Consider the following 12,094-nt stretch of genomic DNA (forward strand, 5'->3'; position numbering starts at 1 on the left):
ATAAGTAAAGAATGCCTGGACATTATCACATCTTTGAAAAATGTATGGAATCGTTTGTGTAATATTCTAGCTACTGCTACAAGATTTGTCATTGCAGTCGGGATCATCTGTTCTTCTAGAATCACAGCGTTATCTAAGAATTGTATTTATAGGGTCAGGTCATCTCATATCAACTGCGGAAAAATATTAAATTGATAATATTATTGGACTATTTGTGATTGGTATCCCCTTTAGAATGTCGGAGTTGAAGTCTCAGAAGACGAAGCTTACCCGGGACATGAGAGACAAAGAAGCAGAGTGTGACGCCATGAATCAAAAAGTGGAAATGCAGAGGTTGGATCTCCGCAAGAATGATAAACGCTGTCAGGAGGTGAGAGCCTGGGGGTCAGAGTAGGGGGGTCAACCTAAACGGGAAAAAACCCCACAAATGGACAACCTCATTAAATAGTTGATCTTTATCATGCAGCCATCTTGTTTCAATCAGGCGCGCCAGAGGTGTGCTGAACCAAATCGATTTGGAGTCAATCTAGGTCTACCCAAATAAATGTTGGTTGATAGGCGAGCTAAACATAACATTTACATTGGCTCGGTTCATGACAAGGATGTCTGAAACCAAGGTGCTCCAGAGTCAGTTCAAACGACTGCAACAGTCTTTCGACTTCAAGCGCGTCCAGTAAAACTTTTCATGTACTTAATTCAGGTTGGGCACGACTCTGGAGTGCCGGTCTGAAATGGGTGTAAGACTATTTAGTGGTCTGGTCATAGCCACAGCTGAAGCTATTTATTTCCACTTGGCTTTACATTCAAAGAAATGGAATGAACTAAGGACAGTTGGGCAACCAGGTGGAAACAATGATTCTCATTATTACTTGCTATTATGGCCTTGCCCTCTCAAAGGTGAAATTCTAGACCTGGTAATTTGATTTATGTTTACAACTCTTTGTATTGATGGGATGTTGACTGATGTTTCTTCATTGTAGCTTGAGACACTACTTGAAGAGAGAGAAGCGGAGTTGAATCGAGAGAAGAAATTACGCCTTCAGAGTGATCACTTTGCTAAGCAGCTGGAGGAGGAGGTAGAAATGGTTAAGGTGGGTTTAGAATTCACATTAGAAGTCTATCTGCCAAATTGCTGAGCAAAAATTAGTTAATAGTCTAACGTTCGGCCCTAGCAGAGGTTAACTCTTGTTTAACCCAGAGGTTAACTCTTGTTTAACCCAGAGGTTAACTCTTGTTTAACCTTTGAGAAAGACTCTGCTTGGGTGGAAACGTCAAGCAATTAATTACTTTTGCATTTATACCCTTTTTGGTTGGTGGGCAGTTTGCAACAGCTAATTCTATTTTCTGAAATCGTTAAGCAGTATTTGCCAACTCTCCTTCTGCAACTCTCCTTGATTCTGCAGAAAGTTCCCTGGGAATAAACCAATCTATCCATGTTCTGATGAACACAATTTGTTAATCTCCCTGATTATGGAAACCTTTTCCCAATTATGTTGAATGAAATTCTACAATTCTGCCTTATTGTTGTAAAATCTCCCTGATTGTAAGATGCAATTATTGCAGCTGTGAATTCTATTGAAAAAATGCACTTGGACAAATCTGAAAAATTTGTACTTTAAAAATCATAAAAAGTCTATTAAGTCTTCACCCTGTGTACATGTCGGTCAGCCCTTGTACTTGATAAAATATTCCTTCTTTTTTTCAAATGACCTAGTATCATGCCTGCATGTATTAAGCCAATTACCAATATTTCTTTGTTCTTGTGTAGAAGCGTGGTCGTGTACATCTGCAGTCAGCCGGTGCTCATGACATGAAGCAGCAAGAGTTGACTAAACTCAGAGCTGAGTTAGAGAGGCAGAAAGTCATGTATGAAGAAGGATTAAGCAAAGAGAAATCTAGACATACCATAGAGGTTAAGGTAGGTTTACAATCACTCACATGGTGTTTATCAAGTTTTCGCATTAGTGCAAAAACAGCGAATCGCGTCGTTGTTTGTGTACATCCGGGTTTTGTTAAACAAGATACAACATTTTGGATACAATCAAACTCTCTCAAAGTAAATGTTCTTAGGATACACAAGGTTAGTAATTCAAATCATTTCACAATCACTCACATGGTGTTTCGCAAGTGGTCGTGTTAAAAAACTTGAATCTCATCACATATTTGTTGTTTGTGTACATCCAAGTTATTTTAAACGAATTAAATTCAATAATATTGAACCAGGGTATTTTAATTTTAATAATAATGAACCCTTCTTGTATTGTATGGGGCATATCACATTCACAAAGAAGTCACAGAGCGCTCTAAGATGAATATGGAGAAGTTATAGTAAGAAAATATAGACAATAAAGTAAATGTAGGAAAATTCATTCTCCTTAAGACGGTAAACTGTTGGAAACGTTGTGACCAAAACGGCTCTTTTCAGAGCCAACACTCCCACAACAGAGATTTAATCATGATTGTACCAGCAAGTTTATTATTTATTTCTAGTTTCCTCTTATTAAGGAAAATTAAGTTGACACAAGTAAGAAGTATACAATTTATTGCCCATCGATAATGTGTAAGACCCAAATGTTACTCTTCATTTGAATTTCTACACAGAGTCTTAAAGAAACGATATCAGAGCATGAACGCCAGATCCTCAAAGTGAAACAAGAAGTTAGTCAATATAAAGACAAGCTTGGGAAAGTAACGGACAGTTCACAAACGCAACAAGATGATTTAGACACAATGAGGAGGAAACTTGATCGGGAAAAGGCCGTGCTGGATGAAGAGAATAGGAAACTAGGAATGGAGCTGGATAAGGTATAATTTTTTTTCTCCTAAACCAAGAATTGTAATAGTGTAATTTTTTCTTCTTTTTAATATCTGTATATTTTCCTGTAATTCGACCTTTAGTCGCCATGGGAATTTTGTAAAACATTAATGAATGAATAAATAAATGAAATCAGGGGCCAAGTTAATCAATCTGCTTACCGCCGAACTCTGCGCTTACGATCACCATACTCCTCTTACCTGCAAGCGTCGAGTTTCTGTGCTAGCTGTGTTAGTGTAGAATTTCTAGAAATGTGGAGTACGCACCTGCACAAGCCTAAATTCCCTGCTAACCCGTGAAATACACTTGATGTAAGCTGGGAATTTTCCTGCTTCGGCAAGCGCAGATTATTTGCTTACGGTAAGCAGAGCCACAGAATTAGGCCCAGTATTTTAGAAAGAAATGTCGGGGGATTGAAATTGACAGTGGACCTCAGGCCTAAGGGCAGTGATTTTAGTGTCGGGCCAGTAAACTCACCGCTTGACAAGTCAGGTAGTCTAGTGGTTTTCAAATGAATAATAATAGGCTACCTCATTGTGTAACATCTTTTGAAATATTGTTGGTTATGAATCTGTTAAATATTTTCAATACTGGAATATTAAAGATGGATTTTCTCTTTGTGCAAGTCATTTTGATTCAGGTCTTGTAAAATGAATTTCCTGTCTGACAGCCGGGTATTTTGAACAAAAATTACGTCATTGTCAAAAAGTGACATCATCAGAAGGGAGTGCTATTGTTCTGTTTAATATATGAATGTATGAAATGTTGAATGTTTCTTTCTGTTGTAGGCAATTTCTGAATATGAGAAGAAGTGTCGTGAAGTGAAGACTCTTGAAGAGCAATTCAAGGAGATGTCTGATAAGGATAATGTAGCTCACTGGGAGGCACAGATTGGAGAAATTATTCAATGGTAAGTACAAATATTCACCTTAGTCATTCATAAATATCTTAAAGGCACTGGACACCTTTGGTAAGTAGTTGTCAAAGTCCAGCAATCTCACTTGGTGTATTCCAATATAAGTAAAAAAGAACAAACCTGTGAACACTCAGGCTCAATTGGTCATCGAACTTGCAAGAAAATAATGAAAGAAAATACACACTTGTTGCACAAGTTTGTGTGCTTTCAGATGCCTAATAAAAGGCCTCTGGCCTGAAGGATTTTTAGTATATGAGTGAGAAAAACTCTGTTACTTCAGAGGGAGCCGTTGCTGGCAATATTCAAAAACATCCTGTAATATTTTTTTCACAGAACTCGGGAAAGTACTGAGTATACAGTGCTAACACACATCGGTGTATGGGTAAAAAACCAAAAATTTATATTCTTTATCCCCGATGCAAATTTAACATCTATTATATATCAGTGCGGTACTCGCTGCCAAAACATAGGATTCGAACTGCATCTAGCTGTGGTCTGGTCGTGGGTTCAAATCCAACCTGAGTAATATGCCTGTGATATTTTTTTCACAGGACTCGGGAAAGTACTGAGTATACATTTATTTCATTTGATAGAAAATATATTTCTGTATCAGGTTTTCTAGGTTTCCCTACGTGTAAGACTTGCACAGTCTATTGTGACAACGACTTAAATTATTGAGTTCCTTGATGTCAAGACGTCTTCTCTAGGGATGTGAAAGAGGGGTGGAGGGGGGGGGGGGGCACTTCCTTGCCTCTATATAAGAACCTTGAAGAGACTAAACCTTCCTGTTCTAACTGCATCTTCCTGTTATTTAATTAATCTTAGAATGGAGGAAATCTTTCCTCATTCTAAACTTATAAGCTAGTTTTACACACTCCTTGAAGGAAAGGTATACATTTAGAAGTCACAATCAACAGAGACTACATTTATTTGTCTGGCTCAAAGCCAGTTCTCCCAGAGTTGTCAAACAAAATAAAGTTGTCAGATTTTCTTAAGAATAGACAGTCTGACGTTATTAAAGTGTGTGAAGCCCTCATGGCCATGACTTGATTCTATAAATAAAGAGTGAGGAAGAGTAAAGATGGGATTGCTAATGAGTCACTCGTACAGAAATAATTGAGGATTAGTGCTAATTAGAAACAGGAACATCTTCATTATTTAGTTACAAGTAGGGCCTAATAAACACCATGTGGATCATGGTGTCTTGTGAAACTTGTGAAATTTTTGGATGCGTATCGCTTAATGAGTTTGTAATTCAAGGATGTAATTTCTCCATTTTTAACCTGAAATCTCTTTTTGATTTATTTTTTGTTGTTTTGTATGTATTATATTTTATAGTTTAGATCAATTTCATAAGAAAGTGAAGATAAAATCATATGGAACAACCCAGATTGCAGAGTAGGTTATTCAAAACCCAAAGATAAATCTATATATGAGCAGGCTTCGTACCCGCAAGATTTCGTGTTTGCCAGCTTTCATGCTTTGCGCTCATGGTTCAGTTTTTTTTTTCAACAGCCTATCACATTCCTGGTTATACCATTGTGAATTTGATTGGTCGAGATCCAATCACATATTACAAAGACACATGTATATGGATGTGGGAACTAGAGTGATGTACCCCGTGGGGCCATTACCTTTGATTGGCCCACCTTTGGTTGTTGTCCACATCTTGTTTACAATATTAGTAATGTCCTGGGTATGAGGTTTTAAATTCGCTGGTACTAGCTAAACTGATTTATGCTCCTGTGTGATGTAACGTTGGAACCAGTGAGTCAATATTTCTGCCAGTTAAAAATCTGCATGTTGATTGTTTAAAGATTGTTGCACAAAAAACCCTACACTGTAGTGTAGGTAAGCAAGTTAGACATGTTGTTCATACATGTATGTGACAGTAGCACTACGAGTGCTTAGTGGTGACAATTGGACAGTTTTCTAAATTAATACAAAAATGGCATTAAAACTTACAAGTGAAGACAACTGAAACATCAGCCTTGATATCAATGTAATGTGATACCTTAAACATGTTGTGACATACATTGTAGGCAATTATTTTTAGTTGTTATATTAAACCCAGTTTAAAGATTTAGGACAGTGTCTTTATTTTTACGTAAAGCGTCATATTCATAGTATATATTAGTACGCAGTGGACGAGTCAAACCACACCTTGACTTTGATTTGTCATATTCTTGCCTTCTTAACCTGAATATTAATGGTCAGTGGTTCTTAAAGGGTCTTAAGTCTATCTGAATGACTAAACCGTGCAAAGGGCACTCAGTGTCTTGCTATCGTTACTCATTCTGACCTGTATAAACCATGGGCAAACACAGAGGGGACAGTTTTTGTAAGGAGCGTAACAATCTTGACGAGACTGACATGGAGAATCAACTGAGGAATACTATTTCATTCTGGGAGACTTATAGCTCACCAAGGAATTCGTAAGAGTAGTTTGTTCTTTTAGAATTGCACCAGGAAACCATTAAAATGTGTTATAGATTAAGTAGGATTTGAAACTTTGCATGGTGGAAGTATAACTAAGAGAAGTTTGTGGCAACACCGTCTGAAAAGGTTTTTTTGAGTATTGTTGGTTCTGAAAATAACGAGTTGTTGACTTTAACTCAACCAATGGTTCTTTTTAGAACCAACACTACTCCGAAGAGATTTGATAGTGACATCAAACTCATGAAACAACTTTATAACTCATGCATTTTATTTGACAGTCCTTTTTTGCCTGTTATTATTCTTAGTACTATTGTCCTTTGTCCAGTTTGTACTGACCATCATGTTTTGTGTTTTGTAGGGTGAGTGATGAGAAGGATGCAAGAGGATACCTCCAGGCTTTAGCCATCAAGATGACCGATGAATTAGAAGGGGTCAAGAAATCAGGAATTGTTGGTGCAGCGCGGGTAAGCTTATTCCTCATCCTCGTTCTTGAGTGGATTGTTCTGGGGTTGATGTGAAAGATATCCGCTATGGTTTATCAATGTATAATTTGGGTCTGGTAGAGAGCAGTTGTTGTCAGTGTAGTATGTCACTAGTTTGTTTGAAGTGAAAGACTGTTAGCTGAGGCAAACGGCTTACCAACCAAAAGGACATATGGGCTGTCGTTCAACCATAGCAGAGTCTCTCGCTACGTAGTTTTATTGCTTAAAACGGTACTCTAAAACCTCAAGCAATACGATACGGTTTAACAATCAAGAAAACTGTCTTCATGTTCTAATGAAATTTGACATGATTCAAAGAAAAATGTTGAGACTTGATGATAGATGTGCTTAATCAGTCAATCAACCAATGAATCAATCAATTGATAAATCACTCCAATTGTTATTTTCTCCCAACAGCAAAAGGATTGGCAATCGAGACGGTCTCAGAAGATGGACAAGATGGAATTATTGAATCTTCAATCGAGCCTTCAGAGTGAAGTACAGGCTAAGGAACAGATCAATAAGGAGTTGTCAAAGGTCAAGACGGACCAAGTGGCAACAGAGAGGTGAGTTTTCTTACAGACCCTTTTCATTCATTTTTCATTTATCAATTTTGGTTGGGAAGCCAAGGACACTCAGAAAAGCGAACTTAATCACTGTACTGGCCAAGAACCCAATGAAGACAAAGAAGGAAGCTTCAGTTTTAGGTGTGAGAGGAAACCACAGAGAATTTTTCCAGAAAAAAAAACTACAGTCAGTTAGGGACTGATAACACGATCCACATAGTGCCTCTTGTGCCATTTGAACTTGGGTCCCCAGATGTGGAAGGCAGGGCAAGATACCACTACTACCCCACCACTATGCCAACCTTCTTTCACTTGTAATCCTAAAAACACTCCAGAATGTCTCAGGAATGGAAGCTCATTCAGGGATGTATTTTAGCATAATACTTTGATGTTGAACATGAGGAATTTGTATAGAGTGGGATTTGAACCTCTGACCTCTGAATTAATATGCCAGTGCGCCACTACTAAGCTACCAAGCTCTAATGTTTTAGCCTAGTGCGAAAAACCTCCTAGATGTACTGTATCCTATCGCACTTATCATATTGCACCACAGCACCTTGTGAAACAGTACATGTTGCCATGTAAAGTAAAAAAGGTACTATACTTCAAAAACACTTTTGCAAGAAAAACTGTTGAGCGCTTTGAGACCCCTAACGGCTGTGATAACACGCTATTATAAGAACTCAGTATTATTACTATTATAATTACTACTATTTTTAGTAAGTATAATACTAAAAGCTAAATGTGCTCATCTTTTAAGCATTAATCACACTGATATTAATCTGATTTTCTTGCAGTAAATTAAAAACATCTGAAGCACAAAATAAGGAGCTTTTATTGAAGGTGGAAGCTTTGCAGAATCAAGTCAAGGAATTGGAACAGAAAATGGATGACTACAGCACTAGTAAGTTCACACAAATCATCAGCCAGTCTTTAACTCTTTCATGAGCCCACCGGTCGCTATTCACCGGTTTAAACGCCTTTTTGAAAGAAAAATAATTGTTAAGCAGAATACAAAGATTCACAAAGTTTGCAGAATGGGAAAGAGGACTTCTAAGGTTGCTATTGTGACCTCCACGGATACCCAATTGATGTGTCTGTGATAATCTTAATCATTAAAGTAAATTGAACATGAGAGGGTTAACCCTCTTCTGTCTGACCATACATTTTCATCCACTATAGTTTGGAATGGTAGATAATGCATTTGCACTGTATAACAACTCTTTGCCTTTTTTAATGTTTAGGGTAATGGTTATATTGTGCCTTATATTTTTAGCCACCCCACAACTGTTACTATATAGGATGGATGATTAATCAATTACATCATCTTTATTACAGAATCTATGGGGACTAAAGAGCCATCGCATCTCTCCTTCATTGAGAAGTTTCTTAACACAGATGTCAAAGAGTTTGACTTTGACTCGGTAAGATCAGAGGTTTATTTTCCCAGAGTTTACAGAAGGGACCTGGGCCCAATTTCGTAGAGCTGCTTAAGCACATAATATAGCTAAGCATAACAACATTTTGCTTACCAGGAAAAGCTTACCAGCCAAAATACCATGTCACATGTACAATATGTGACTGGTATCCTGCTAAGCTTTGCTAAGCAGAAAATATTTAGGCATAATTGTTTGCTTCAGCAGCTTCTCTATGAAACTGGGCCCAGCATAGAGCTGCTTAAAGCAAAAAAATATTGCTTAACAACTGTCTGCTAAGCAGAAATGAGCAGGATACCAGTCACAAATTGTACATGTGACATGGTAGCTTAGCTGGTAATCGTATTCTGGTAAGCATAATTTTGTACAAAGCCATGAGCAAGTTTAAGTACATATCGATGGTTGACTAGACTTTCAAACGAGTCGTTTGAGTGAGTGCGTCACTGCGCATGCACATGTACCTTGGTGGTCGACTAAATGTGCGCACTCAAACTTGCATGTTGTAGTTGAATTTATCTTTGTTTTAGCCATGCCTATCGTTACATCTGATTCATCTTTCTTTTACAGGAGGATGGAATACCTGAATCCAAGGAAGATAAATATGAAGACAACCACAAAGATCAGGTAAGAACCTCATTTTGTTTGTCCTCCTTTTGTATCAAGACCTCTATCCCTGTGGCAATTATGACATGAAAGCATTGATACGATTATTGCAAAATGTGCTATATAAGAACTAGTTATTATTATTATGACCAATATTTCTACTTCTTTTCGCTGTTTAGGTTGACACAGCCACTTCTCCTAAACCAGTGGCCACAGTCACACCAGTAACACCCGTCCAACAACCCAAGCCAAAGGCTCATAAATTTGTTATATGCACGTTCAGTGTTCCACTGAAATGTGCCCATTGTACATCCCTCATGCTCGGCCGAATCAGGCAGGGAATGAGATGCGAAGGTCAGTACAGAGAATTTCATTCTCTTCATTTTGTTATCCTTTTTTTCCTTCACGTCAGGCGTGACATTCTTCCTACTTATGTTCTGATTTTGTTGGTCCTCAGAAAAATCAAATTGTTAATAAATAGCAAAAAAAAAGTCTAATGAGGTCAGCACTTGTACCCAATGAAAATTTCCTACTTTTTTCCCAAGGGCCAAGTATCATGCCCAATTTAACATTTTGTAACAACTCAATTGATTTTTCTTTCTTTCACTTAATAGTGAATTAAAGAGTAGTAGTGCTATATCAGATCAAATAACTACGCTAAGAGTAACCCATTTTGATTGTGTGTATTTTCCTTACAGTGTGTCAGTACTCATGTCACGTTGCTTGTTCATCACAAGCTGCTCACGTGTGTCCAATTCCGGCTGATCAAAGTAAGACATGACTTCAATTCTCTTATCGTTTAACAATCAAAGTATTACACAGTTGCTCTTTCTTGAATGTAAAGTGGTTTCTAATTGATTGAATTGTTTACACTAGACTGCAAGTCTTAAACTTATTAGAAGATCTTTGTACCCCATTGCCGACTTGAAATTTGCTAATTCAAGACTTGTGTCCATTTGGATTCTAACGTAGCTTAACAATAAAAATATTACAGTTGAACAGTTGCTCTTTCTTGAAATTGTATTAAATTGTATTATTGTGGTTGATTGAATTGTTTACAATTGGTTCTCTAATTGTCATAAAACTGGGTAAATGCAAAAACAATTTGGGTCTACATCGTCAATGGAATTTGTAAAATCCTGCAAAACTGTATTAATTTGTTTCATTCGAAGAGAAAAGCTAATCTGAAGTTTTTGTATTTCTCTACCACATGTATTGTATTCTGGATTTCCTTCTCACATAGGCTTATAGTCTCAATTTGGTATACATGTATTGTATTCTGGATTTCCTTCTCACATAGGCTTATAGTCTCAATTTGGTACACATGTATTGTATTCTGGATTTCCTTCTCACATAGGCTTATAGTCTCAATTTGGTACACATGTATTGTATTCTGGATTTCCTTCTCACATAGGCTTATAGTCTCAATTTGGTACACATGTATTGTATTCTGGATTTCCTTCTCACATAGGCTTATAGTCTCAATTTGGTACACATGTATTGTATTCTGGATTTCCTTCTCACATAGGCTTATAGTCTCAATTTGGTACACATGTATTGTATTCTGGATTTCCTTCTCACATAGGCTTATAGTCTCAATTTGGTACACATGTATTGTATTCTGGATTTCCTTCTCACATAGGCTTATAGTCTCAATTTGGTACACATGTATTGTATTCTGGATTTCTTCCTCACATAGGCTTATAGTCTCAATTTGGTACACATGTATTGTATTCTGGATTTCCTTCTCACATAGGCTTATAGTCTCAATTTGGTACACATGTATTGTATTCTGGATTTCTTCCTCACATAGGCTTATAGTCTCAATTTGGTACACATGTATTGTATTCTGGATTTCCTTCTCACATAGGCTTATAGTCTCAATTTGGTACACATGTATTGTATTCTGGATTTCTTCCTCACATAGGCTTATAGTCTCAATTTGGTACACATGTATTGTATTCTGGATTTCTTCCTCACATAGGCTTATAGTCTCAATTTGGTACACATGTATTGTATTCTGGATTTCTTCCTCACATAGGCTTATAGTTTCAATTTGGTACACATGTATGTTGTTGTTTGTATTTAGAGCCATGAGCACTTATATGGGTTTGTGCGCTTTATAAGTTTTCATTATTCTTATTATTATTTCCAGTTGCCAAACCTCTTGGCGTTGATCCTAATCGAGGTATTGGAACAGCCTATGAAGGAACACTGAAGATCCCTAAGCCAGGAGGAGTACGAAAGGGCTGGATGAGACAGTTTGCCGTAGTATGTGACTTTAAACTCTTCTTGTTTGATATGTATGAAGGAAAGAGTAATCAGAGCAATCTGGAACCATCACACATCATTGATATGAGGTAAGGAGTTTCAAGTCAATTCAATATAAGTTATCACACAAGCGCGAGTGGAATCTGCCGAGTTGGATATGGGACGCAGATGCGCTATATTTTTTCATATTTCACGAGCGCGCGTGTGATAACGAACTTATTTTCCAGTCTCATGTGCAATGCACAAAGTTTAAAATTTCAGAACATTATTTCACGACGAACACCATTCACTCGCAAAAAGTTAAGAATGTAATTTTTTCACTGTCTGTATACGGAGCGTGACAAAATGACATTTCACAATACGCACTGTGTAATAAAAACAGAGGAAGTAGGATACAAAACAGAGGTCGTAGCATATATGTTTTTATCCCCCTAGTAGTTCGAGCTTCTGATTGGTGGATTAGCGCGTACTGGAAGATAAAATGCAATAGTGGACAGAGTATTTTAAGGTTTATACACAGTCAAAGAAAATGAACAGTATGGAGACCGATTTGATAAGTTGAGGCT

The 12,094-nt window shown here is 37.3% G+C and overlaps 1 protein-coding gene across 2 annotated transcripts in view; it reads left to right on the forward strand.

Annotated features, from left to right (window-relative positions):
• Window positions 1-12,094, forward strand: part of LOC117290355 (serine/threonine-protein kinase MRCK alpha-like) — a 60,583-nt gene that overhangs the window by 33,612 nt on the left and 14,877 nt on the right. For both annotated transcript variants that reach the window (XM_033771708.1, XM_033771718.1), the window contains exons 15-27: window positions 235-370; window positions 981-1,091; window positions 1,769-1,918; window positions 2,602-2,805; window positions 3,604-3,725; window positions 6,529-6,634; window positions 7,070-7,218; window positions 8,016-8,122; window positions 8,557-8,642; window positions 9,222-9,278; window positions 9,437-9,611; window positions 9,956-10,027; window positions 11,413-11,617. In XM_033771708.1, the coding sequence (XP_033627599.1) occupies window positions 235-370; window positions 981-1,091; window positions 1,769-1,918; window positions 2,602-2,805; window positions 3,604-3,725; window positions 6,529-6,634; window positions 7,070-7,218; window positions 8,016-8,122; window positions 8,557-8,642; window positions 9,222-9,278; window positions 9,437-9,611; window positions 9,956-10,027; window positions 11,413-11,617 (1,680 nt within the window). The remainder of the gene's footprint in view (window positions 1-234; window positions 371-980; window positions 1,092-1,768; window positions 1,919-2,601; window positions 2,806-3,603; window positions 3,726-6,528; window positions 6,635-7,069; window positions 7,219-8,015; window positions 8,123-8,556; window positions 8,643-9,221; window positions 9,279-9,436; window positions 9,612-9,955; window positions 10,028-11,412; window positions 11,618-12,094) is intronic.

The sequence above is a fragment of the Asterias rubens genome, chromosome 1, assembly GCF_902459465.1.
Source record: "Asterias rubens chromosome 1, eAstRub1.3, whole genome shotgun sequence".
NCBI lineage: Eukaryota > Metazoa > Echinodermata > Asteroidea > Forcipulatida > Asteriidae > Asterias > Asterias rubens.